General features: G+C 44.6%; 1 protein-coding gene across 1 annotated transcript in view; it reads right to left on the bottom strand.

Annotated features, from left to right (window-relative positions):
• Nucleotides 1-1,364: 1,364 nt before the first annotated feature.
• The window catches only part of LOC143818269 (uncharacterized), a 233,134-nt gene continuing 206,983 nt past the window's right edge, over nt 1,365-27,515 (bottom strand). Inside the window, exons 7-8 of the mRNA XM_077299626.1 lie at nt 22,753-22,953; nt 1,365-1,979 (exon numbers count right to left, since the gene is read on the bottom strand). Coding sequence (XP_077155741.1) covers nt 1,941-1,979; nt 22,753-22,953 — 240 coding nt within the window. The 3' untranslated portion in view covers nt 1,365-1,940. The remainder of the gene's footprint in view (nt 1,980-22,752; nt 22,954-27,515) is intronic.

Genomic DNA, 27,515 nt, shown 5'->3' with positions numbered 1-27,515 from the left:
TGGAGCCTTCAGATTGTCCTGGAGTGGACGTGGTGGTGGACAGGCTACATCAGATTTGGAATCAGGTGGTGGACAATTTGAAGTTATCTCAGGAGAAGACTCAGCAGTTTGCTAATCGCCGTCGCCGCGTGGGTCCCCGACTTCTTGTTGGGGATTTGGTGTGGTTGTCTTCTCGTTTTGTCCCTATGAAGGTCTCTTCTCCTAAGTTCAAGCCTCGGTTCATCGGTCCTTATAGGATCTCGGAGATTCTTAACCCTGTATCTTTTCGTTTGGATCTCCCAGCATCGTTTGCTATTCATAATGTGTTCCATCGGTCGTTGTTGCGGAGGTATGAGGTGCCCGTTGTTCCTTCGGTTGAGCCTCCTGCTCCGGTGCTGGTGGAGGGAGAATTGGAGTATGTTGTTGAGAAGATCTTGGATTCTCGTGTTTCCAGACGCAAACTCCAGTATTTGGTTAAGTGGAAGGGTTATGGTCAGGAGGATAATTCCTGGGTGGTCGCCTCCGATGTTCATGCGACTGATTTGGTCCGCGCCTTCCATAGAGCTCACCCTGATCGCCCTGGGGGTTCTCGTGAGGGTTCGGTGACCCCTCCTCAAGGGGGGGGGTACTGTTGTGGATTCTGTTTGTGGGCTCCCTCTGGTGGTTACTGCTGGTACTGGGTGACTTTGGTGGGTTGCGGCCTTTGGTTTCCACCTGTCCATCAGTGGCTGGGTGTTTCCTATTTTACCTGGCCTTTCTGTCATTCCCTTGCCGGCTATCAATGTATTCAGATGTGCTCTGTTTGGTTCCTGCCTACCTGCTCCCAGATCTTTCAGGATAAGCTAAGTGCTGATTTTCAGTTGTTTGGTTTTTTTGTCCAGCTTGCTTATTATGTCTCTATGCTAGCTGGTAGCTCTAGTGGACTGAGGTTCTCCCCATGTGCCATGAGTTGGCACATGGGTTCTTGTAATCTCAGGATGGTTTTTTGATTAGGGTTTTTTGCTGACCGCTCAGTCCCCTTTTGTATCGTTCTGCTTTCTAGTTTACAGCGGGCCTCAATTTGCTAAAACTATATATATCATCTCTATGTGTGTGCCTTCCTCTCATTTCACCGTCAATACATGTGGGGGGCAACTATATCTTTTGGGGTTCATTCCTCTGGAGGCAAGTGAGGTCTTTATTTTCTCTGCAGTGCTAGTTAGCTCTTAGGCTGGTGCGTGGCGTCTAGAACCAACGTAGGCACGCTCCCTGGCTATCTCTAGTTGCGTTTGTCAGGCGTAGGGCAGCGGTCAGCCCAGGTTCCATCACCCTAGAGCTCGTCCGTAATATATTTGTACTTTGCTTGTCCTGTGCTATCCCTAGCCATTGGGATTCATGACAGAGAACTAGAACTCGAGTGCCACCTATAGGACGTAGCAATCCTGAAAGTCAATGTCAACTCTCCAACAAGCCTTGTCATGTGACTTAGGATAAAAGACAAAATCAAAATCTCAAGTAGTTCTCCACTAATGAATACAACCAACCCTCAATTAAATTTCAACAATCATCTGGCACAAGTGCAGAGATAACGTTCCCTACAGGTTCCATCATGGAGAAGATTATTATTATTAGTATAGCGCTTTACATGTGAAATGGGGTATACATAATAAAAACGAGTACAGTAATCTCAAATAATACCAGTCACAACAGGTACAGGAGGAGAGAGGACCCTGCCCGCGAGGGCTCACAATCTACAAGGGATGGGTGAAGATGGATACCACTACTTCAGGATGGACACAACCATTACTATTACTTCTAACATCAGCAACGTGATTATCACCAGTTCTACCGTGATCACTCTAATCATACAAAGTAATAAAGATGAGGAAGACTGCTTTCTTTTATATATTAGGATGCGCTATGTACAGTACAGGCTTTACTCTTTACATTCTGTTCCAGGTACGGTTGTAGAAACAGATGGCTTATAAAGGACCATATCCAGCATTCAGCAGGGCCAGCTCCTGAAAAGAAAAAATGTGTAAAAATAAAAATAAATGAAAATAAATGACAAAACATAAAGTTTAGTAACAGAAATGAGATACAATTTAAAATGAAAATGCAAATGAAAGAAAAACAAATACTCCAAAAATGTGAAAAATTATTTTATGTATATCATCCAAAGAAAGAAAGGGATAGCACTTATTGGTAAAATGAAGGCATTATTTCAGACTGGGGAAGTGCAGAAAGCCCAAAGACTACTGACATTAACTTCAAACTAGTCTGCATTTCTTCCGGCCTAAATGGTGCTGTTTGGGCTAGAAGAAGAACACACCAGCGCAAAATAACTGTAGCCTTTGTGCACTATCGTTTGAAGAAAATAAAGCTTTAATTTTACCGGTGAGAGCTATCCTTTGCTTTCTACTTTGAACTAGGTATGTACAGGTGCTTCTCACAAAATTAGAATAACATGAAAAAGTTCATTTATTTCAGTTCTTCAATACAAAAAGTGAAATACATATAGAGTCATTACAAACAGAGTGATCTATTTCAAGTGTTTATCTCTGTTTATTTTGTTTGTTTTGGGTTTTAATTGGCTGTAAGCCATAATCATCAACATTAACAGTTGAAATACTGTATATACTCGAGTATAAGCCGAGATTTTCAGCCCAAATTTTTGGGCTGAAAGTGCCCCTCTTGGCTTATACTCGAATCACGGTCTGTGGCAGGGTCGGCGGGTGAGGGGGAGAGGGCGCTAAGGCATACTTACCTAGTCCCGGCGATCCTGTCGCTCCCCCTGCCCGTCACACTGTCTCCGGGTGCCGCAGCTCTTCCCCTGTACAGCGGTCACGTGGGACCGCTCATTAAACTTATGAATATGTACTCCACTCCCACAGGGGTGGAGCCCCATATTCATTTCTCTAATCAGCGGTGCCGTTGACCGCTGATAGAGGAAGAGGCTGCGGCACCCGGAGACCAGCTGTGTGGGGGAAGGAGCGGGACGCCGGGAGCAGGTAAGTATCGCATATTTACCTGTCCTCGTTCCACACGCCGGGCGCCGCTCTGTCTTCCCGGCGTCTCTCCGCTCTGACTGTTCAGGTCAGAGGGCGCGATGACGCATATAGTGTGCGCGGCGCCCTCTGCCTGATCAGTCAGTGCGGAGAGACGCCGGGACGGGACGCTGAGGAGCTGCAAGCAAGAGAGGTGAGTATGTTTTTGTTTTTTTTATTGCAGCAGCAGCACCAGCGTTATATATGGCACAGATTTATGTGGAGCATCTATGGGACCAAACTGAACGCTGCAGAGCATTCCATATGGGGCAGCTTTATAATGAGCATCTATGGGGCCAAACTGAACGGTGCAGAGCATATAGGGAACAGATTTATAATGAGCATCTATGGGGCCAAACTGAACGGTGCAGAGCATATAGGGCACAGCTTTATAATGAGCATCTATGGGGCCAAACTGAACGGTGCAGAGCATATAGGGCACAGATTTATAATGAGCATCTATGGGGCCAAACTGAACGGTGCAGAGCATATAGGGCACAGCTTTATAATGAGCATCCATGGGGCCAAACTGAACGGTGCACAGCATATAGGGCACAGCTATATAAGGAGCATCTATGGGGCCAAACTGAACGCTGCAGAGCATTCCATATGGGGCAGCTTTATAATGAGCATCTATGGGGCTATACTGAACGGTGCAGAGCATATAGGGCACAGCTATATAAGGAGCATCTATGGGGCCAAACTGAACGGTGCATAGCACATAGGGCACAGCTATATAAGGAGCATCTATGGGGCCAAACTGAACGGTGCAGAGCATATAGGGCACAGCTATATAAGGAGCATCTATGGGGCCAAACTGAATGGTGCAGAGCATATAGGGCACAGCTTTATAATGAGCATCTATGGGGCCAAACTGAACGGTGCAGAGCATATATGGCACAGCTTTATAAGGAGCATCTATGGGGCCATAATGAACGGTGCAGAGCATATATGGCACAGCTTTATAAGGAGCATCTATGGGGCCATAATGAACGGTGCAGAGCATATATGGCACAGCTTTATGTGGAGCATCTATAGGGCCATAATGAACGGTGCAGAGCATATATGGCACGGCTTTATATGGAGCATCTATGGGGCCATAATGAACGGTGCAGAGCATTATATATGGCACAGCTTTATATGGAGCATCTATAGGGCCATAATCAACGGTGCAGAGCATATATGGCACAGCTTTATATGGAGCATCTATAGGGCCATAATGAACGGTGCAGAGCATATATGGCACAGCTTTATATGGAGCATCTATGGGGCCATAATGAACAGTGCAGAGCATATAAGGCACTGCTTTATAAGGAGCATCTATGGGGCCATAATGAACGGTGCAGAGCATATATGGCACAGCTTTATGTGGAGCATCTATGGGGCCATAATGAACGGTGCAGAGCATATATGGCACAGCTTTATATGGAGCATCTATAGGGCCATAATGAACGGTGCAGAGCATTGTATATGTGGCACTGCTTTATATGGAGCATCTATGGGGCCATAATAAACGGTGCAGAGCATTCTATATGGCACAGCTATATATGGATAATATATGGGGCAATAATCAATGGTATGGAGCATTATATATGGCACAGCTTTATATGGAGCATCTATGGGGCAATAATGAATGGTATGGAGCATCTATTTTTATTTTTGAAATTCACCGGTAGCTGCTGCATTTTCCACCCTAGGCTTATACTCGAGTCAATAAGTTTTCCCAATTTTTTGTGGCAAAATTAGGGGGGTCGGCTTATACTCGGGTCGGCTTATACTCGAGTATATACGGTAGATCACTCTGTTTGTAGTGACTATATAATATATGAGTTTCACTTTTTGTATTGAAGAACTGAAATAAATTATATTTTTGATGATATTCTAATTTTGTGAGAAGCACCTGTACATTTCTATTCCAGGGATTTTAGCACTTCCAATTTAAAACGATTGTTTGGCTCCCATTTGAGACTAGCTGGCCTTTGCACATCCAGTTTTTAAATGTACTTGTTGTGCTCTGTTTCTATGATATGCATTATTTTTTATATGTGAAACATCTGTCTTTTTTTTCTTGTTCCAGATTGAAGATATGTTAGGATATTGTAGTGCAGCAGTAGCACCCTATGCAGTGATGAGGCAGTCACTCAGCAAAGATCAAAACAAACGTCTCTTTAACCAACTCACGGCATTAATGTCCTACTCACGGCATTAATGTCCAACTCACAGCACTAATGTCCAACTCACAGCACCACTACACAGTACACGATATCCTCCGGATCGCAGCCGATAAACACTCCAGTGCACCTCTGAGACCAGTTGCCGTGGGGACTGCACCACTGTGTATGTTGTGGGTGCCAGGCCTCTCAGCTGCCTTGGCTGTTTGGCTCCGCTTGCATGTGTTGCTTCACACAGGTGGAGCTCTGCAGAGCCTTTTGCTCTGTATTCCTCCACCAGACTGAAACTGACTCTGAACCTGACACACCCAAACCCTTTACTGCAGGATATTTAACTAGAATCTGTGGCCTTGGGCCACATGGAAATCCGGGCCGGAATTAAACGGACTGCACCACTACCACCCTGTAGTTCGTTTCAAAACACAAAAGCCCAGAGCAGGTTTCCTTAAATCTGCCCTGCATGTCCAAGACCAATACTCTTATTTTGCATTGCAATCACAGCTACGCCTGTGACTGCAATGCACTCTCATGGCCTCAATACACCTAGGTGCGCATCCTGGGGGGAACACACAGGGACCCCTACATGTAACACCGGTCACTGCCTCACAATATGTTCACATGTAGCTTTTTGTATGCGTTTTTTTTCCTGCACAAAAATTTCAGACAATGGTCAAAAAACCTCGACAGAAATTCCATGTATTTTAAATTAATTTTTGGTACATTTTTACTGCTAACTCATTTTGATCCCCTTGCAGAAACACCAGTAAAAAAGTTGAAAGAATTGACATGCTGCATTTTCTAACAACACACTATACGACACAAGGTAAAAAAATGTGAAATGAAAAGTCTCTTCAGATTTACAAAATAAACTAGTGCATGTTGATATTTTTTTCACACAGAGATAAGGTCAGTTAAAAAAAAATCGCTCACCTACACTACCCCATTGACCTCAATGTAAAAAACAAACAAAATATGATGGAAAGAACTAATCATTGTGTCAGTTTTTTCATCCTTCCATGTCACATTTATATTGAGATTAATGGGACATATAGAAAAAAAATAATGTCAATTGATGTCTTGCATTTCTTCCACTAGTTCCAACCATTATATCAATTTACATTGACTTCAATGTTAAAAATATCAATTGAAGAAAGGATTGCACCAGACAGGAAAATGTTACATTCTTACATGTCACAATCGATTCATTAGGACACATTTTGGAATAAAACAGAATTTCATTAAACTCAATAAGATTTCTTTGATACCCACTGCCGCTAATTCTCTAAATGACAAAATATCTGCAATTTGTATCACATGATGTTAATTATTATTACTAATGGCCTTCAGCTTGATCTCGAGCCATGGCAACTTGATGAATGAACACTCTGTAGGAAGATAGATCTTGTGCAAGTCTACATAGGTCCACCAGGGTCTTCACAGTTATTATGTTAAACCGTCATCTAAGGATAAATTTTGCTAGGACTGAAAAGCTGTATTTGGACATGACAACCTCTTCACTATAGGATTATGCTTGTGGCTAAAAGCTGCCAGTGCTATCCCAGTAGCAAAGTGAAAGGCATGAAGACGTGTGCCTGGTCTTGACTACCAACACTTATTCTGCACAGTCACAATATGGGTAGGTTCACACAAGTGTATAAAACAATTACGGTATTCAGAGTTTCATCCAGAATAGTGGGGCGATTTTTTCTCACTTGTCATCTGTTGTTTAACATCATCAGCTATAAATCATTCATTTGCAATGTATCCGTAAAAATTGGATCCTGTACTGTGGCTACTTATGGCATCTGATTTTTTGGGGCACACCCATAGACTTGAATGTGCAAGTCGCTTCCGATTTACAGAATAAACTAGTTCATGCTGCGATTTTTTTCACACACAGATTTGGTCAGTTAGGCCGGAGTCACACTAGAGCGTAATACGGACGAGTGCTATGCGATAAAAAATCGCATAGCACTCGGACCAGTATTCTTGTATGGGGCAGCTCACATCACCATTTTTTTCCTTGGCCGTTTTCAGTGTGTGAGTGAAATCGCAGCATACTGCGATTGTCACCAACACTCGGCCGAGTCTCTGCTCACTCGCCTAAGCCTATGGGTGCGAGTGAGACAACGCACATCACTCAGATATCATCAGAGTGATGTGCGTTATATGCTGACCCTGGCAATGGAGGAGATGGAGAAATTCATTTCTCCGCCTCCTCCGCAGCTGTGCTCCGATCTGCTCTCTGCGAGAGGCTCGGAGCACAGACGCATGACACTTGGCTCCTGCTGACAGCAGAGCAGAAGCCGAGTGTCATTAGCATATCGCATCAGATGCTCTCGCATCGGATGCAATACGCTAGTGTGACCCCGGCCTTAAAAAAAAATTAGTTCATCTGCACTGCCGCATTGAATATCATTGGTCCGAGTGCTGTCTGTGTACCCTATGGGTACATTAAAAGTAGTACACTGTGTTGCTGCATGTAATGAGACATCAGCACACTCTAAGAACACGTGCACACTAGAGTTGAGCGACTTTTACTTTTTTAGGATCGAGTCGGGTTTCGCGAAACCCGACTTTCTCAAAAGTCGGGTCGGGTGAAATCGGCCGATTATTGCGAAAATCCGGGGAGCCGACTGAAACACGAAACCCAATGCAAGTCAATCGGGAAGCAAAGTCGGCAGTGAGTGGAGGACAGGAAAACACCTATAGTGCCCATTTTAATGCCAAAAACATCAATTATTGTTACTTAAGCTTGTCAATCTTAATTTACCTTATAATAATAGTTATTCATTGAAAACAGGGGGTCATTTGGCTAAAGTTGTGGGGGGGGGGTAGGGCTGGCTCAAGATTTTCGTGGGCCCAGGAAACGCGGAATACGTCACGGCGGGGGAGCAGGGAGAGGTAAGTATTTCAACTTTGCAAGTGCTGTGATCCTGAGCAAGCAGGGGGGGCCCACTCGTTTGCATTGGCACTGGCACAGGGCCCCTCAAAGTACGGCGGTGTGTTTGATGGCGGGGGCGCCTGCCACCGGCAGAGACACTTTTGCGTACTATGAGGGGCCCTGTGCCAGTGACGTCGCCAACGAGTATGCCCCCCACCTGATGAAGGAACCTGCACTTTCATCTGCACCTTCCTCTTTGTCCCCGTGTAAGGTGGTATAGTGTGCGGGAAGGGGAACCTGACTTTCAGCAGGGTCAGATTTTGGCTGTGTAGAGTGCAAGGTGAATGTAGTGGTCTGGGTCAATGTACCAGCAGACTCATCTAGCAGTGGCTGGGCAATGGGCAGGATGAGGAGGAAACACAGATATAGGCCCAAACAATAAAGTAGGCTACATGCAGTTCAAAATTGGTAACAGGACTAAACAGGCGGCATTGCTTTGTTCAGTGGAGGAAAACTGTAATGAGTGGCAGACACAGTTAGTAGGCCCAAGTAATAAAGTGGGCCAAATGCAGTTCAAAATTGGTAACAGGAGTAAACAGATGGCACTGCTTTGTTCAGTGGAGTAGAACATCAAGGAGCGGCAGACACCGTTAGTAGGCCCAACCAAACAAGTAGGCCAAATGCATTTTCATATTTTACATAGGCCGAAAGCCTGAAAATTGAAGCTCAGCTTTGTTCAGTGGAGGAGAACACCAAGGAGCAGCAGACACCGTTAGTAGGCCCAACCAAACAAGTAGGCCAAATGCAGTTTAATATCTGATATAGGCCGAAAGCCTGAAAATTGAAGCTCAGCTTTGTTCAGTGGAGGAGAACACCAAGGAGCGGCAGACATCGTTAGTAGAGCCCAACCAAACAAGTAGGCCAAATGCAGTTTCATATTTTCTGCAGGCCGAAAGCCTGAAAATTGAAGCTCAGCTTTGTTCAGTGGAGGAGAAAAGCAAGGAGCGGCAGACACCGTTAGTAGGGCCCAACCAAACAAGTATGCCAAATGCAGTTTCATATTTTCTGCAGGCCGAAAGCCTGAAAATTGAAGCTCAGCTTTGTTCAGTGGAGGAGAAAAGCAAGGAGCGGCAGACACCGTTAGTAGGCCCAACCAATCAAGTAGGCCAAATGCAGTTTCATAGTTCATATAGGGTGAAAGCCTGAAAATTGAAGCTCAGCTTTGTTCAGTGGAGGAGAAAAGCAAGGAGCGGCAGACACCGTTAGTAGGCCCAAACAAACATGTAGGCCAAATGCAGTTTCATATTTTCTGCAGGCCAAAAGCCTGAAAATTGAAGCTCATCTTTGTTCAGTGGAGGAGAACAACAAGCAGCGGCAGACACCGTTAGTAGGCCCAAACAAACAAGTAGGCCAAATGCAGTTTAATATCTGATATAGGCCGAAAGCCTGAAAATTGAAGCTCAGCTTTGTTCAGTGAAGGACAGCTGTATTGAGTGGCGCAGACAGACACAGGTAGTAGGCCTAAAATAAAAAAGTAGGCTCTATGCAGTTTAAAATAGTTTACAGGAGTACACAGGCAGCATTGGTTTCTTCAGCGGAGGACGATTGTAAGGAGTGGCGCAGACAGACTTTGTAGGCCTCAAATAAAAAAGTAGGCTCTATGCAGTTTAAAATAGGTTACAGGGGTACAAAGGCAGCATTGGTTTGTTCAGCGGAGGACGATTGTAAGGAGTGGCGCAGACAGACTTAGTAGGCCTAAAATAAAAAAGTAGGCTCTATGCAGTTTAAAATAGGTTACAGGGGTACACAGGCAGCATTGGTTTGTTCAGCAAAGGACGATTGTAAGGAGTGGCGCAGACAGACTTAGTAGGCCTAAAATAAAACAGTAGGCTCAATGCAGTTTAAAATACGTTACAGGGGTACACAGGCAGCATTGGTTTGTTCAGCGGAGGACGATTGTAAGGAGTGGCGCAGACAGACTTAGTAGGCCTAAAATAAAAAAGTAGGCTCTATGCAGTTCAAAACTGGTAACAGGAGTAAACTGGCGGCATAGGTTTGTTCAGTGGAGGACAACTGTAAGGAGTGGATGACACAGTTAGTAGGCCAAAACAATAAAGTGAGGTAAATTTCTGCCAAACAAATTTTCATAAATAAACAGGTGGCATAGCTACGTACAGAGGTGGGCTCCTCTGCTGAGTAGCAGACAGTGGTAGTAGTTGCAAAGTATTAACTGGTCTAAATGGAGGCCAGGGCCCCTGTATATTTTAACTATCATTTCAACAAATTTGTATTGGCAGTGCCATTGAAGGATTTAACAGCACAGACTACACAGTGGTGGAGCCGGGAGAGGTAAGTTTTGCAAGTGGTAGAGCGCTGTTCGAGCTGGGGGGGACACTCTCTCGTGGGCGGCGGTACTGGCCCAGGGCCCCTCATATTACGACGGTGTGTCTGACGTTGGTTGTGCACCACCACCGTCAGAGACACTTCATTGTACTATGAGGGACCCTGTGCCAGTGCCGTCGTCCAAGAGTGGGCACACCCACCTGTCCAGGCAAACGGCACTCGCACGGGTGCTTGCACTAAGTGGTGACCACGGCCCTGTGGGGGGAGTCAGCCCATTTATGGAGGTAAAAAAATGGCCTATGGTGGACATTCAGCAGCTGCAAATGGAGGAAGTGGAGCAGTCAGTAAGAGGAGTCCAAAAGCAAGACATATTTCAGGCAAACTACGTGTCAGCAGGGGAAGGTGGGGCAAAATAATTTGAAATCCATGATTGGTTCATTTTAATGAAGGTCAGATCATCAACATTTTGGCTAGCCAGACGAGTCCTTTTTTCGGTCAGTATTGAACCAGCAGCACTGAAGACTCTTTCTGATAGCACACTAGCAGCTGGGCAAGCGAGCTCCTGTAATGCATATTCTGCCAATTCAGGCCAGGTGTCTATTTTAGATGCCCAGTAATCAAAGGGGAATGACGTGTGAGGGAGAACATCGATAAGGGAGGAAAAATAGTTCGTAACCATATTGGACAAATGTTGTCTCCTGTCACTTTGAATTGATGCAGCAGTACCTGTCGTGTCTGCGGTCATTGCGAAATCACTCCACAACCTGGTCATAAAACCCCTCTGTCCAACGCCACTTCTGATTTGTGCACCTCTAACACCTCTGCCATGTTGCCCCCTGCAGCTCGTGTGAGAACCATCACTGCTGCTGTGTGCTGGGAATGCCTGAACCAAACGGTCTACAAGAGTTGCTTGTTTGGTAGCCAATATTTGCTCAAGGTTCTCATGTGGCATGATATTTTGCAATTTCCCTTTATAGCGTGGATCCAGGAGGCAGGCCAACCAGTAATCGTCATCGGTCATCATTTTGATAATGCGGGGGTCCCTTTTTAGGATACGCAAGGCATAATCAGCCATGTGGGCCAATGTTCCAGGTGTCAATTCACTGCTTGTGCTGGGTTCAGGAGCACTTTCTGGCAAATCAACATCACTTGTCTCCTGCAAAAACCCTGTACCTGACCTTGCAACGCCACCAGTTTCTATTGCCCCCTGAGAAGCTTCCTCCTCCCATAAATATTCATCCCCATCATCCTCCTCTTCCTCCTCTTCGTCCGCCACCTCGTCCAGGAGAGTTCCCTGAGCAGAAAATGACTGACTGTCATCAAGGCTTCCCTCATCCTCGGCTGCAGACGCCTGCTCCTTAATGTGCGTCAAACTTTGCATCAGCAGACGCATTAGTGGGATGCTCATGCTTATGATGGCGTCGTCTGCACTTACCAGCCGTGTGCATTCCTCAAAACACTGAAGGACTTGACAGAGGTCTTGTAGCTTCGACCACTGCACACCTGACAACTCCATGTCTGCCATCCAACTTCCTGCCCGTGTATGTGTATCCTCCCACAATTACATTACAGCACGCCTCTGTTTGCACAGCCTCTGAAGCATGTGCAGTGTGGAGTTCCACCTTGTTGCAATGTGGATTATTAGGCGGTGCTGGAGAAGCTTCAACGATCGCTGATGGTTCTGCATACTGCTGGAGTGTACGGGCAACCGGCGGATGTGCGAGAAAAGTCTTCGCACCTTCAGGAGCAGGGCTGGTAACCCCGGATAACTTTTCAGGAAGCACTGCACCACCAGGTTCAAGGTGTGAGCCAGGCAAGGTATGTGTTTCAGTTCTGAAAGGGCTATGGCAGCCATAAAATTCCTTCCGTTATCACTGACTACCTTGCCTGCCTCAAGATGTACACTGCCCAGCCAGGACTGAGTTTCTTGCTGCAAGAACTCGGCCAGAACTTCCGCGGTGTGTCTGTTGTCGCCCAAACACTTCATTTCCAACACAGCCTGCTGACGTTTACCACTAGCTGTTCGATAATGGGACACCTCGTGTGCAACACTGGCAGCTGCGGATGGAGTGGTCGTGCGACTGCACTCTGTGGACGAGCTTTCGCTTCTGCTGGAGGAGGAGGGGTGGCGAACGCCTACAGCCAACTGTTTCCTAGACCATGGGCTAAGCAGAACTGTCCCACTATGGCTGTCCCCTGTGGACCCTGCATCCACCAGATTAACCCAGTGTGCCGTGATGGACACGTAACGTCCCTGGCCATGCCTACTGGTCCATGCATCTGTTGTGAGGTGCACCTTTCTACTGACTGATTGCCTGGGTGCATGGACAATGCAGTCTTTGACATGCTGGTGGAGGGCTGGGATGGCTTTTCTCACAAAGAAGTGTCGACTGGGTAGGTCATAGCGTGGTACTGCGTATGCCATCAGGGCTTTGAAAGCTTCGCTTTCAACCAACCGGTAGGGCATCATCTCTAACGGGATTAGTCTAGCAATGTGGGCGTTCAAACCCTGTGTACGCGGATGTGAGGATGAGTACTTCCTTTTCCTAACAAGAGTCTCTTGTAGGGTGAGCTAAACTGGAGAGCTGCATATAGTGGAACTAGCGGGGGTGGTTGTGGACATGGCAGATTGAGAGAGGGTTGGTGATGGTATTCTTGATGTTGGCCCACATACAGTGTTTCCTACCAAGAACCTGGTGATTCCCTGACTGCTTTGGCCTTGCGACGATACCTCCGCATTTGCTGCAGGTGGTGTCCTAAACGGTGGGTTTACAGTGAGGGAAGCAATGTAGCGTTGCTGACTACCTTCATTCTGAGCAGGTGCACCAACGTTACGGGACGTTTGGTAGTTAGTCCAGGCTTGCAAGTGCATGCTGGTTAAATGTCTACGCATGCACGTTGTATTTAAATTTTTGACATTCTGCCGTCTGCTGAAGGTCATTGAGCATTTCTTACAGATAACTTTGCACTGATCATTCGGATCTTGGTTAAAAAATTGCCACACTGCACTCTTCCTACTATTGAATACCTTTTCAGGCATTGCACGCTGTGCTACTTTCACCGGATGGCCACGCTGTCCTAAAAATGTTTTTGTTTTTGACACACGTTTTTGGCCTGATATGGGCCTGCCAGATGAAAGCTGTTGCGATGTTGATGCCTGCTGCGGCTCATCCTCCTCCGCTTCTGAGCTACTGCCAGCGGCACCCTGTTCCTCCAATGGCTGCCAATCTGGGTCAACAACTGGGTCATCTATCACCTCCTCTTCAATGTCCTGTGCACCTTCTTCTGTGTCACCGTGTAAGGTGCTATAGCGTTCGGGACGGGGCACCATAGTCTCATCAGGGTCAGGTTCTGGCTCAGTACACTGCAAGGGCAATGTTGTGATCTGAGTCAATGGAACAGCATAATAATCTAGCTGTGGCTGTGCATCTGTGGACTCCATGTCTGATTCATCTTGTAAAGGGCTGTGAACTATTTCCCTTTCTAACCCTGGCACGGTATGTGTAAAGAGCTCCATGGAGTAAACTGTAGTGTCGCCTGCAGCATCCTTCACTTTTGCTTTGGGTGAAGGACACAAGGAATCGACTTGTTCCTGACCGTGAGCATCCACTGATGACTCGCTGCTTTTAATTTTGGAACTTTCGGAAGAGGAGGCGAAAGAGCTAGAGGCTGAGTCAGCAAGGAAAGCCAAAACTTTTTCCTGCTGCTCCGGCTTTAAAAGCTGTTTTCCTACTCCCAGAAAAGGGAGCCTTCGAGGCCTTGTGTAGCCAGATGATGAAGCTGGCTCAACAACTCGAGCCTTAGGTGCTATTTTGCTTTTCCCACTACCACCAGATGCTCCACCACCACCACCACCACCACCATCATTAACAGCTGGCAATGACCGCCCACGGCCTCTTCCACCAGACTTCCTCATTCTTGGGAAAATGTAACCAAACTAACAACCGTTATATGGTACTGTAAACAAGGTAGAAGGTGTATGTAAACTTGTTGAGAATTTAAATTTCCCTTTTTATGTGTGGGAGACTACTGCAAAAATCAGGCCCACTGTATTACACTACACAGTGTACGTGGCAGAAAGGGGCTGGCAGATATAAGACAAACAGAACTGACGCAGATGCACTTAGCGGCAATTTAAATCTCCTTTTTTATGTGTGGGAGACTACTGCAAAAATCAGGCCCACTGTATTACACTACACAGTGTACGTGCCAGAAAGGGGCTGGAAGATATATATATATAAAAAAAGGGACTGTACTACAATAACAATCTCCCTACAATGATCTCAAGAAAAATATGGCAGCCAGCAATAAAAAGGACTGCTGCACATAAGTGTGGACAAATAAACAATAGAACTGTGCAGAAAGGAGCAACAGGATTTTTGCTTTTAAAAAAGCAGTTGGTTTGCACAGCGGCGTACAAACAGCAATGCAGCTATCAGGGAGCCTTATAAGCTACAGAGCTGATGCACAAAAATCTAGCCTCCACTGTCCCTGCAAAGAAAAGGTGGTGTTGGACAGTGGAAATCGCTACAGCACAAGCGGTTTGGGGGTTAATCTTCCCTCCCTAAGTATATCCCTGCTTCTGATGAAGCTGCAGCAACCTCTCCCTATGCTCAGATCGGCAGAAGTAAGATGGCGGTCGGCGTGCACGCCCCTTTATAGCCCCTGTGACGCCGCAGAAAGCAAGCCAATCACTGTCATGCCCTTCTCTAAGATGGTGGGGACCGAGACCTATGTCATCACGCTGCCCACACTCTGCGTCCTCCTTCATTGGCTGAGAAATGGCGCTGAAAGCATCATACGAAACGCGACTTTGGCGCGAAGATCGCCGACAGCATGGCGGATCCCACACTGGGATCGGGTCGGGTTTCACGAAACTCAACTTTGCCAAAAGTCGGCGATTTTTGAAATTGTCCGATCCGTTTCGCTCAACCCTAGTGCACACATTGAGCAGTAGGTGAGTTTTTTACATCAGTATTTTTAAGTCAAAACCAGAAGTGGGTGATAAATACAGAAGTGGTGACGTGTTTCTATTAGGCCAGCGTCACACTAGAGAGGAATACGGACGAATGAGAGGCGCAAAATCAACAGATTGCACACGGGCCAATGTTTCTCTATGAGGCAGCTTCCATCAGCCATATATTTCTCGGCCGTATTTTACGGGCTGAGAAAATCGCAGCATGCTGCGTTTGTCAGCGTATTCCTCCAAAAATACCCCAATGAAAGTCTATGGGGGCAAGAAAAATACGGACCATGCGTGTGACTTGCGAGAAATACACACCGGTGTTCTATAGGAAAGCCGGTAATTCAGTGCGGTGTACAGTATAATCACACTGACAGGTTAGAATAGAATAGATAAAATTAATGTCTACGCATAGTATAGGTAGATATACACTCACTGGCCACTTTATTAGGTACACCTGTCCAACTTCTTGTTAACACTTAATTTCTAATCAGCCAATCACATGGCGGCAACTCAGTGCATTTAGGCATGTAGACATGGTCAAGACAATCTCCTGCAGTTCAAACCGAGCATCAGTATGGGGAAGAAAGGTGATTTGAGTGCCTTTGAACGTGGCATGGTTGTTGGTGCCAGAAGGGCTGGTCTGAGTATTTCAGAAACTGCTGATCTACTGGGATTTTCACGCACAACCATCTCTAGGGTTTACAGAGAATGGTCCGAAAAAGAAAAAAAATCCAGTGAGCGGCAGTTCTGTGGGCGGAAATGCCTTGCTGATGCCAGAGGTCAGAGGAGAATGGGCCGACTGGTTCGAGCTGATAGAAAGGCAACAGTGACTCAAATCGCCACCCGTTACAACCAAGGTAGGCCTAAGAGCATCTCTGAACGCACAGTGCGTCGAACTTTGAGGCAGATGGGCTACAGCAGCAGAAGACCACACCGGGTACCACTCCTTTCAGCTAAGAACAGGAAACTGAGGCTACAATTTGTACAAGCTCATCGAAATTGGACAGTAGAAGATTGGAAAAACGTTGCTTGGTCTGATGAGTCTCGATTTCTGCTGCGACATTCGGATGGTAGGGTCAGAATTTGGCGTAAACAACATGAAAGCATGGATCCATCCTGCCTTGTATGGAGCATCTTTGGGATGTGCAGCCGACAAATCTGCGGCAACTGTGTGATGCCATCATGTCAATATGGACCAAAATCTCTGAGGAATGCTTCCAGCACCTTGTTGAATCTATGCCACGAAGAATTGAGGCAGTTCTGAAGGCAAAAGGGGGTCCAACCCGTTACTAGCATGGTGTACCTAATAAAGTGGCCGGTGAGTGTATATATGTCATTGACACACACATATATATATATTTATATTTAATACAGAACTAGATAGCATAAAAGCCGGTAATTCAATTGCCTGCTTTTGCCATCTCTATATCAAACCCGACAGTATACCATTTCACATCCATTCGATTTTTATATATCCCTCACTAATATTGTTAGTAGTGCGTGTGTGCAAAATTTGGGAGCTCTAGGTGTTAAAATAAAGGGTTAAATCTCGGGAAAAACTGGCGTGTGCTCCCGTGCAATTTTCTCCCTCCAAGTGGGAAAGCCAGTGACTGAGGGCAGATATTAATAGCCTAGAGAGGGACCATGGTTATTGCCACCCCCTGGCTAAAAACATCTGCCCCAGCCACCCCAGAAAAGGCACATCTGTAAAATGCGCCTATTCTGGCACTTAGCCACTCTCTTCCCACTCCCGAGTAGCGGTGGGATATGGGGTAATAATGGGTTAATGTCACCTTGCTAATGTAAGGTGACATTAAGCCTGGGTAATAATGGAGAGATATAAATAAGACACCTATCCACCTATCCAGTAATAAAGGGCTAAAAATACACACACACATTATAAATAAAGTATTTTAATGAAATAAATAAACACCTGGGGTTTTAATATCTTTATTGTATGCTCAATCCAACTGACGAGACTCGTTCTTCTGAAAAAAAAAGGAAAATAAAAAGCCAACAATATCCCATACCTGTCCGCCGTACAGTCATGTCCCACAATGTAAATCCATCTGAAGGGGTTAAATACATTTACAACCAGAAGCCTGCTAATGCAGCCATCCCTGGCTGTAAAAACTGGGGAATGAATGGAATGCAGCTTTGTTGACTTGCTGTGCCGTCATAGATGCTGCGCCCCCTGGTGGCATAAACTCATATGAACTGTAGCGTGAGAAAATATTCAGAAAAATTTCCACGCTACAGTTCATATGCCCTCAGTCACTGGCTTTCTCACTCGGGCGGAGAAAATTGCGCGGGAGCCCAAGCCAGTTTTTTCCGTGATTTAACTCTTTATTTTAACACCTAGAGCTCCCAAATTTTGCACACACACACTATTAACATTATTAGTGGGGGATATAAAAAAATCTAACCGATATGAAATGCTTTACTGTATGTAAACCATGTCTCATATCCTGTCGGGTTTGGTAAGGAGTTAGCAAAAGCCAGCAATTTAATTACCGGCTTTTATGCTATCTAGCTCTGTATTATATATATATATATAGATAGATAGATAGATAGATAGATAGATAGATAGATAGATAGATAGATATGTGTCTCACTGACATATATATATATATATATATATATATATATATATATATATATATATATATACATACATACAGTACAGACCAAAAGTTTGGCCACACCTCATTTAAAGATTTTTCTGTATTTTTATGACTATGAAAATTGTACATTCACACTGAAGGCATCAAAACTATGAATTAACACATGTGGAATTATATACTTAACAAAAAAGTGTGAAACAACTGAAATTATGTCTTATATTCTAGGTTCTTCAAAGTAGCCACCTTTTGCTTTGATGACTGCTTTGCACACTCTTGGCATTCTCTTGATGAGCTTCAAGAGGTAGTCACCGGGAATGGTTTTCAATTCACAGGCGTGCTCTGTCAGGTTTAATAAGTGGGATTTATTGCCTTATAAATGAGGTTGGGACCATCAGTTGTGTTGTGTAGAAGTCTGGTGGATACACAGCTGATAGTCCTACTGCATAGACTGTTAGAATTTGTATTATGGCAAGAAAAAAGCAGCTAAGTAAAGAAAAACGAGTGGCCATCATTACATTAAGAAATGAAGGTCAATCAGTCCGAAACATTGGGAAAACTTTGAAAGTGTCCTCAAGTGCAGTTGCAAAAACCATCAAGTGCTACAAAGAAACTGATGACACACGTATAATTTTTGGAGAAAAAAATTGCATCCTCGCATTGAATACCGATCACTGTTCAGGAACTTTTCTGCGTATCTCAGCCGTAAAAAATGGACTGTATTTTTATACGTTAGGTCTGACCCCAGCCTCATACCTTTCCTCTTAGGCTGGTGTCACACTTGCAACTGCAATGCGAGAAACTCGCGCAAGTCTCTCGCCTCAATACCCGGCACTGCCGCCAGCAGTTTGGACCGGGGCATTCAGCTGCATAGAAATATATGCAGCTGCACACTCCGGTCCCGAGTGCCGGTGGCAGTGCCGGGTATTGAGGCAAGAGACTCACGCAAGTTTCTCGCATTGTAGTTGCAAGTGTGACACCAGCCTTACTGTTCCTCTCCTGGTTTTAGCTTACAAGTACTCAGGTAAAAGTGTGTTTGCCCGTTGCCTAAGGGTTTATTCACACGTCATTATTTTTCATCAGTGTTTATATCCCAAAGTCAGGAGTGGAATTTAGAAAGGAAAACTATTATTGAAAGATTGATACCTGTCACATCTGTTTTCATTATTTCCATTGTTCTGCTCTGTCATAGGAACAGAACAGCTAAAAAGATGGCATTATTGGATCTGTCTCATGACGGAAACCAACTGTGACTGATGCACCTCAAACTATAAAGGGTTCCTAGGCGTTTCTGATAAGATTTCCATTTTTTTTTACTTTTTACATTTTTAGTGAAATCTGTGATGAAGGTCCCCAAGGTACCCTCCAATACAGAGATGAACATAGTCATACACATACTGCTTCAACTCCTAAAGGAAGATATGTTGGGACATATTAGACATTTATTGGTCAAGGAATTGCTAAAAGTGTGGTTCAAAATAGATTTAAAATGAAGCGTTACACCAGAGCACATACAGTCATGGCCGAATGTGATGGCACCCTTGAAATTGTTCCAGAAAATGAAGTATTTCTCACAGAAAATTACACGTTTTGTTATACACGTTTATTTCCTTTCTATGTATTAGAACAACACACACATAAAAACAAAGAAAAAAGGCAAATTGGACATACTTTCACACAAAAATGGTCCAGACAAAATTGTTGGCACCCTCAACTTAATATTTGGGTGTACATCCTTAGGAAGCAATTTATCGCCGTTATTTATTCCAATTACCATTAACTAGCTTCTTACACCTCTCAACTGGAATTTTGGACCATCTTCTTTTGTAAACTGCACTAGGTCTCTCATATTTGAAGGGTTCCTTCTTTCAACAGCAATTTTAAGATCTCTCCACAGGTGTTCAATGGGATTTCGATCCGGACTCATTGGTGGCCATTTCTGAACTCTCCAGTGCTTTGTTTCCATCCATTTCTGGGTGCTTCTTGTATGTTTAGGGTCATTGTCCTTGTGGAAGACCAATGACCTAGGACGCAAATCCAGCTTTCTGACACTGGGCACTACATTGCACCCCAAAATCCTTTGGTAATCTTCAGATTTCATGATGCCTTGCACACAGTCAAGGCACCCAGTGCCAGAGGCAGCAAAACAACCCCCAAAACATCTTTTAATCTCCACCATATTTGTGTTCTTTTCTTTGTAGGCCTCATTCTGTTTTTGGTAAACAGTAGAATTATGTGCTTCACCAAAAAGCTCTATCTTGGTCTCATCTGTCCATCAGACACTTTCCAAGAATGATTTTAACTTACTCAGGGTATGTGCACACGTCCGGATTTCTTGCAGAAATTTCCTGAAGAAAACCGGAAATTTTCTGCAAGAAATCCGCCTTTTTTTTTTTTGCGTTTTTTTTCCGTTTTTTTCGCGTTTTTTTTAGCATTTTGCAAGCGTAATTAGCTTGCAGAATGCTAAAGTTTTCCAAGCGATCTGTAGCATCGCTTGGAAAACTGACTGACAGGTTGGTTACACTTGTCAAACATACTGTTTGACATGTGTGACCAACTTTTTACTATAGATGCTGCTTATGCAGCATCTATAGTAAAAGATAGAATGTTTAAAAATAATTAAAAAAATAAAAAAATGGTTATACTCACCCTCTGCAGCCTCCGTTCCTATAGATGCCGGTGTGGTTCAGGGCCTTCGGTGACGTCACGGCTTGTGATTGGTCGCGAGCGGTCACATGAGCGGTCACGCGACCAATCACAAGACAGTGACGTCACCGCAGGTCCTGAACCACACCATCTATAGGAACAGAAGCGGCAGCATGCAGCGGTGAGAGGCGGGAACACTCCGGGGACATCGAAGGTGAGTATATGACTATTTTTTATTTGAATTCTTTTTTTTTTACCAATTATATGGTGCCCAGTCCGTGGAGGAGAGTCTCCTCTCCTCCACCCTGGGTACCAACCGCACATAATCTGCTTACTTCCCGCATGGTGTGCACAGCCCCGTGCGGGAAGTAAGCAGATCAATGCACTCCTAGGTGTGCGGAATCCCCGCAATTCCGAATTTTTAATGAACATGTTGCTTTTTTTCCGCGATGCGATTTTTTTGCGGAAAAAATCGCAACATTTGCACAAAAAATGCGGAATACACTGTAAATAATAGGAGGCATAGGTTAGCGTTTTTTTCGCGTTTTTATCACGTTTTTATAGCAAAAAAACGTGAAAAAAACGTGAAAAATCCTGAACGTGTGCACATGGCCTCAGGTACATTTTGGCAAACTGCTATCTATCTTTTTATTTCTTTATGTCAGTAGTGGGGACCTCCTAGGTCTCCTGCCTTAGCGTTTCATTTAATTAAAATGTTGACGGAGAGTTCATGCTGGCACTGATGCACCCTGAGCCTGCAGGACAGCTTGCAATTCTTTGGAACTTAATTGGGTGTCTGCTTCTCAACCATCCAGACTGTCCTGCGTTGCAATCTTTCATCAATTTTTCTCTGCCGTCCACATCGACTAGCTACAGTGCAATGGGTTGTAAAGTTCTTAAATATGTTGCACACAGTGGACAACGGAATATCAAGATCTCTGGAGATGGACTTGTAATCTTGAGATTGTTGTTGTTTTTCAACAATTTTGATTCTCAAGTTCTCAGACAGTTCTCTTGCCCTCTTGTTCTTCATGCTTAGTGTGGCACACACACAATGCAACGATGGATTCAACATCTCCCTTTTTATCTGGTTTTAGGTGTAATTTTCATATTGTCCATACCTGTTACTTGCCATAGTTGAGTTTCAACAAGCATCACATGCTTGAAACAAAGGTGTTACCCCAAATTTTGGAAAGATGCCAACAATTTTGTCGGGGCCATTTTTGGAGTTTGTGTGCAATTATGTCCAATTTTTTTGTGTTGTTACAAAGGAAATATACGTGTATAACAAAACATGTGTAATTGGAATAATTTTCTGGGAGAATTACTTCATTTTCTGGAAAAATTTCAAGGGTGCCAACACTTTCAGAAATAAATGTACATTGTATCACTTGGATTGGTGTTCGATTACAGGTAGTTTTCGACTTACGACGTTGATCCGTTCTTACGCGGTGTAGTAAACCGAATTTCGACGTAAGTCGGACCATATGTTCATACAGTACTGTACCATAATAACAGTACAGTACTAAGTCCTAATGACCTGCCAATTTCTGTTGGCGTTTCCCCCTTATCAGATCGCCTTATGATATCCACTTTCACCTCCATGGTGATGGCCTTCCTTTTCTTTGATGCATTGGTATCAGATGAGTCTAGCTTACGTTTGGGAGCCATAATGAAGGGTGTTCTGGCGTGCAGGAGACTCGTTTTCCTCGTGTAACCGGGTACAGTGTACAGTACTGGACTCTATTCTTCCGCCGCTGCACGTAGTTGCACGTAGTTCGACTTACGACGCAAAACCGCGTAAGTCGGAATGAGGCGTCGTATAAAGCGTCGTAACCACGAAACGATGTAACTCGAGACCGTCATAACCCGAGGACTAACTGTACATGCTTTTTGTCTAGGCTTTGCAAGTACAATGATATTTAGTGGTGTCAGAACTTGTAAATCAGTTTTGTTGGTTCATTGGTGTCTTCTAACAATCATAGTATTCCTGTAAAAGTGGCTTATTTATTCCAAAATGTTATTCCTCTATCTATAGGAATTACACCTCTTCCTGCACACGAAGCATGATGAAAACACATTGAGAATATTTTATACCTATAATATCCATACTTACAATAAGGTCATAAAACTTTTCTCCCATTGCCTCTTCATAAAAGCGTTGGTGCTGCTGATATTCGTGGCTATTTCTTTGTAATTTTCTTTCATTCTTAGACAAGCTTTCTATGATTAGCATAGACATCTCTTTGCCTTTCTTACTCATCTGAGTGGCCAAGAATTTCTTGACATTGCTCACCGTGAGCAAATCATTGATAATCTGTCAAAAAAAGCAATAACCATAAGAAAATATCTTTATAAATCCCAATACATTAACACAGATAACAGTTGTTCTCACTGGAAGAGCTCACAGATTTGCATGTATGTGTATTCATGGCAACTCCATCGAGACTTCTTTCTGTAATGAAATGCATCTTGTATCTGTGCCTATAGGATATACATATATCACATATGCACACACGCATATATATATATATATATTGTAGTGCAGCGGGGTTGGTGCAGTGTGACAGATAGGCAGGGACCACAAGAAAGTTCACAGCAAAACTGTCACGATGTGATCGAAGCGGTGTGGCACGACCTCACAATTGGTCGGTCACCAGATGGCACAACACACCAAGGACACCAGGGAAACTTTAACAACGGTAGGTCCTGTTGGTAGGGAACGGGGAATGAACACCTCCTGCACTCACCTCAGGATGTGCCCTGCTCTTACTAACATCCCTATATGGGTTCTTTCAACCCGTCGCCGACCAGGATACCTAAACCCTCACGTGCCCTGCTCCTATCCCTAGGTAGGGAATTGGCAAGTGAGTACACTGGTCCCACCACTGCACTAAGACAACCCAATGTAAGGTAAGACAGACACTGAAAGGGACAGGGTATTAAAAATACCACACTTAGCTTTCTGCTGTAAAGCACCGCACAGCAGGATAACGAAACCAGATAAACCGAACACAGCTGTAGAACCACTGCTCCCAGAAAGCTCCTTCTCCCAGCAAGGTCGCTGCAGAATGAACTAACACCAACAGTCAGCTGATGCATTAGGTGACCTCTTGAAGGATGGTGGGAGTAGTCACCACGCACATCAGCTGTCCCAGCAGCAATGCAATTACACCAGCTGGCCACCGAGGAAAAACTGCATTAACCCCCGATAGCCTGAAAGGAAAAAAGTTTTAATCCAACAGGCCAGATCTGCCACAGATCCAAAAATGGATCGTGATAAAAACGTGTTTAAGTCCAAACAACTCACACAATGTACAGCCCACAGTAACATCCAGATCACAGCCGGGCACCTCAACAGTCCGTATACGAGTCCTGTTGCCGAGGGCAACTGCACCGCCATATCACGGTGCGGGGTGCCAGGCATTCGCTCTGCTTGGCTCTGTGTTACCTCACACAGGCTGAGTTTTGCAGAGCCACTTGCTCTGCAACTTGCAAACTGCAAACTGACACACCTAACCTTTGCTGCAGGGATTTAAAATGGAATCTGTGGCCATGGTTCAATTGTAAGACCCGGCCTGGAGGAAGCGGATCACCCCACTACTATCCTGCAGTCCGCTACAAAAATAAAAGCCCATAACAGGTTTTACTGAACATTGCCTTAACCAAATAGCTTGACCAGGTCCACACAACTCACACAATGTACAGCCCACAGTAACATCCAGGTCACAGCCAGGCACCTCAACAGTCCGTATACAAGTCCCATTGCCGAGGGCAACTGCACCACCATATCACGGTGCAGGGTGCCAGGCATTCGCTCTGCTTGGCTCTGTGTTACCTCACACAGGCTGAGTTTTGCAGAGCCACTTGCTCTGCAACTTGCAAACTGCAAACTGACACACCTAACCTTTGCTGCAGGGTTTTTAAAATGGAATCTGTGGCCATGGGTCAATTGTAAGACCTGGCCTGGAGGAAGAGGATCACCCCACTACCATCCTGCAGTCCGCTACAAAAATAAAAGCCCATAACAGGTTTTACTGAACATTGCCTTAACCAAATAGCTTGACCAGGTCCACACTTAGTTTTATTTTGCCTTGAGACTCACAGGCATCCTGCAGAAAACAAGGCACTCCAATGGGTCTAATAGGACTCCGTCCGCATCCTGGGGGACACATATCGACCCTCGCATATGATCCCTCTCACTGCCTCACTATATATATATATATATATATACTGCTCAAAAAAATAAAGGGAACACTAAATTCCGACATCCTAGATATCACTGAATGAAATACTCCAGTTGTAAATCTTTACATAGTGGAATGTGTTGAGAACAATAAAACCTAAAAATGATCAATGTAAATCACAACTAATATCCCACGGAGGTCTGGATGATGCTCAAAATCAAAGTGGAAAATAAAGTTACAGGCTGATCCAACTTCAGTGGAAATGCCTCAAGACAAGGAAATGATGCTCAGTAGTGTGTGTGGCCTCCACGTGCCTGTATGATCTCCCTACAACGCCTGTGCATGCTCCTGATGAGGTGGCGGATGGTCTCCTGAGGAATCTCCTCCCAGACCTGGACTAAAGCATCGGCCAACTCCTGGACAGTCTGTGGTGCAACGTGACATTGGTGGATGGTGCGAGACATGATGTCTCAGATGTGTTCAATGAGATTCAGGTCTGGGGAACGGGCGGGACAGTCCATAGCTACAATACATCACTGCTGACACACTCCAGCCACATGAGGTCTGGCATTGTCCTGCATTAGGAGGAACCTAGGGCCAACCGCACCAGCATATGGTCTTACAAGGTTGTCTGAGGATCTCATCTCGGTACCTAATGGCAGTCAGGCTACCTCTGCAAGCACATGGAGGCCTGTGCGGCCCTCCAAAGAAATGCCACCTCACACCATTACTTGGTGAGAGAGGTAAAGAAGAACCCCAAGATCACTGTGGCTGAGCTCCAGAGATGCAGTAGGGAGATGGGAGAAAGTTCCACAAAGTCAACTATCACTGCAGCCCTCCACCAGTCAGGCTTTTATGGTAGAGTGGCAGGACGGAAGCCTCTCCTCAGTACAAGACATATGAAAGCCCGCATAGAGTTTGCTAAAAAAAACACACAAAAGGACTCCCAGACTATGAGAAATAAAATTCTCTGGTCTGATGAGACGAAGATATACCTTTTTGGTGAAAATTCTAAGTGGTATGTGTTGAGAAAACCAGGCACTGCTCATAACCTGCCCAATACAATCCCAACAGTGAAACATGGTGGTGGCAGCATCATGCTATGGGGGTGTTTTTCAGCTGCAGGGACAGGATGACTGGTTGTCATTGAAGGAAATATGAATGCGGCCAAGTACAGAGATATCCTGGATGAAAACTTCTTCCACAGTGCTCTGGACCTCAGACTTGGCCGAAGGTTCACCTTCCAACAAGACAATGACCCTAAGCACACAGCTAAAATAACAAAGGAGTGGCTTCAGAACAACTCTGTGACCATTCTTGACTGGCCCAGCCAGAGCCCTGACCTAAACCCAATTGAGCATATCTGGAGAGACCTGAAAATGGCTGTCCACCAACGTTCACCATCCAACTTGACGGAACTAGAGAGGATCCTCAAGGAAGAATGGCAGAGGATCCCCAAATCCAGGTGCGAAAAACTTGTTGCATCATTCCCAAGAAGACTCAATACTGAGCAAAGGTTCTGAATACTTATGACCATGTGATATTTCAGTTTTTCTTTTTTAATAAATTAGCAAAAATTTCTACATTTCTGTTTTTTTTCAGTCAAGATGGGGTGGAGAGTGAACATTAATGAGAAAAAAATGAACTTTTTTGAATTTACAAATGGCTGCAATGAAACAAAGAGTGAAAATTTTAAAAGGATCTGAATACTTTCCGAACCCACTATATATATAGCATGTTATCTCTACTGCATAAAACAGCTGCTATAGCCTTGTAGCCTGAAACAAATACACATGTAGCTTTCTATTCATAAGAATGATTGGTTGTCTTAGGCCGAAGTCACATGAGTGATGATTCTCTCTTCTGAGACTATAGGTCAATTATGGTAATGACACTGCTCAAACTAATATTAGAGAATTGTATCACAGGTGTGGAGTACATATCTCAACATCTTCTCCATAGTCTCTGTCTGTGGATGTACTCGGATGACATCCAATTGGAGTTAGATGTTTTACATGCAATCATGCATACACTGACGGATTCGATCTGTAGACAAAAATGCAGCTCTGCACTGCCCCATAGTATAACACTGACCCGAGCGTTATCCGATAAAACATCAGCTAGCACTCGTCCGAATAATACAATCGTGTGAGCGAGCCCTATAGGAAAAGCACTTAAGCTGCCAAGCAAGAGGAAATGTGAACAATGAAAGTAAAAAGGTTTAAAAAATGACAAGAATTTCCCATTTGCCATATATCTGCAAATGGAATCCTTGTGTACACAGAGATAAACCTGACAACTCATTCATTGAAGCAGCTGAATGAATGTGCTCGAGAACGATGAAACTCAAGTTGACCATATTATGCCAGTCCGTGACAGTTCAGTGACTGGCATTATAAAAGACCAGGGACATTGCAATTTTCAATGTTCTGGTTGGTCCTTATTTAATAAGGGAGATTCACAAGTGGAGAACTCCCTTCACGATATTGATATACCGCACTAAGGGCAGGTGCAGAAGGCTGTATATTCTCTCATCTGTGAGAATCGGGCCGGTAATGCAAATGACACTCTGATCAAAGTTTTACCAGAGTGTCAGTGTAGTGTGATATGATTCTCTCGGATGATGGGAAGATGGATATTTTTTTTCTCCATCATCATTCTCTGAGTGCGCAGAAATTGGACTGCACTCAGA

This window comes from Ranitomeya variabilis, chromosome 3, assembly GCF_051348905.1.
Source record: "Ranitomeya variabilis isolate aRanVar5 chromosome 3, aRanVar5.hap1, whole genome shotgun sequence".
NCBI lineage: Eukaryota > Metazoa > Chordata > Amphibia > Anura > Dendrobatidae > Ranitomeya > Ranitomeya variabilis.
The sequence above is the reverse complement of the archived record's forward strand: the minus strand, read 5'-3'. Positions and strand labels throughout refer to the sequence as shown.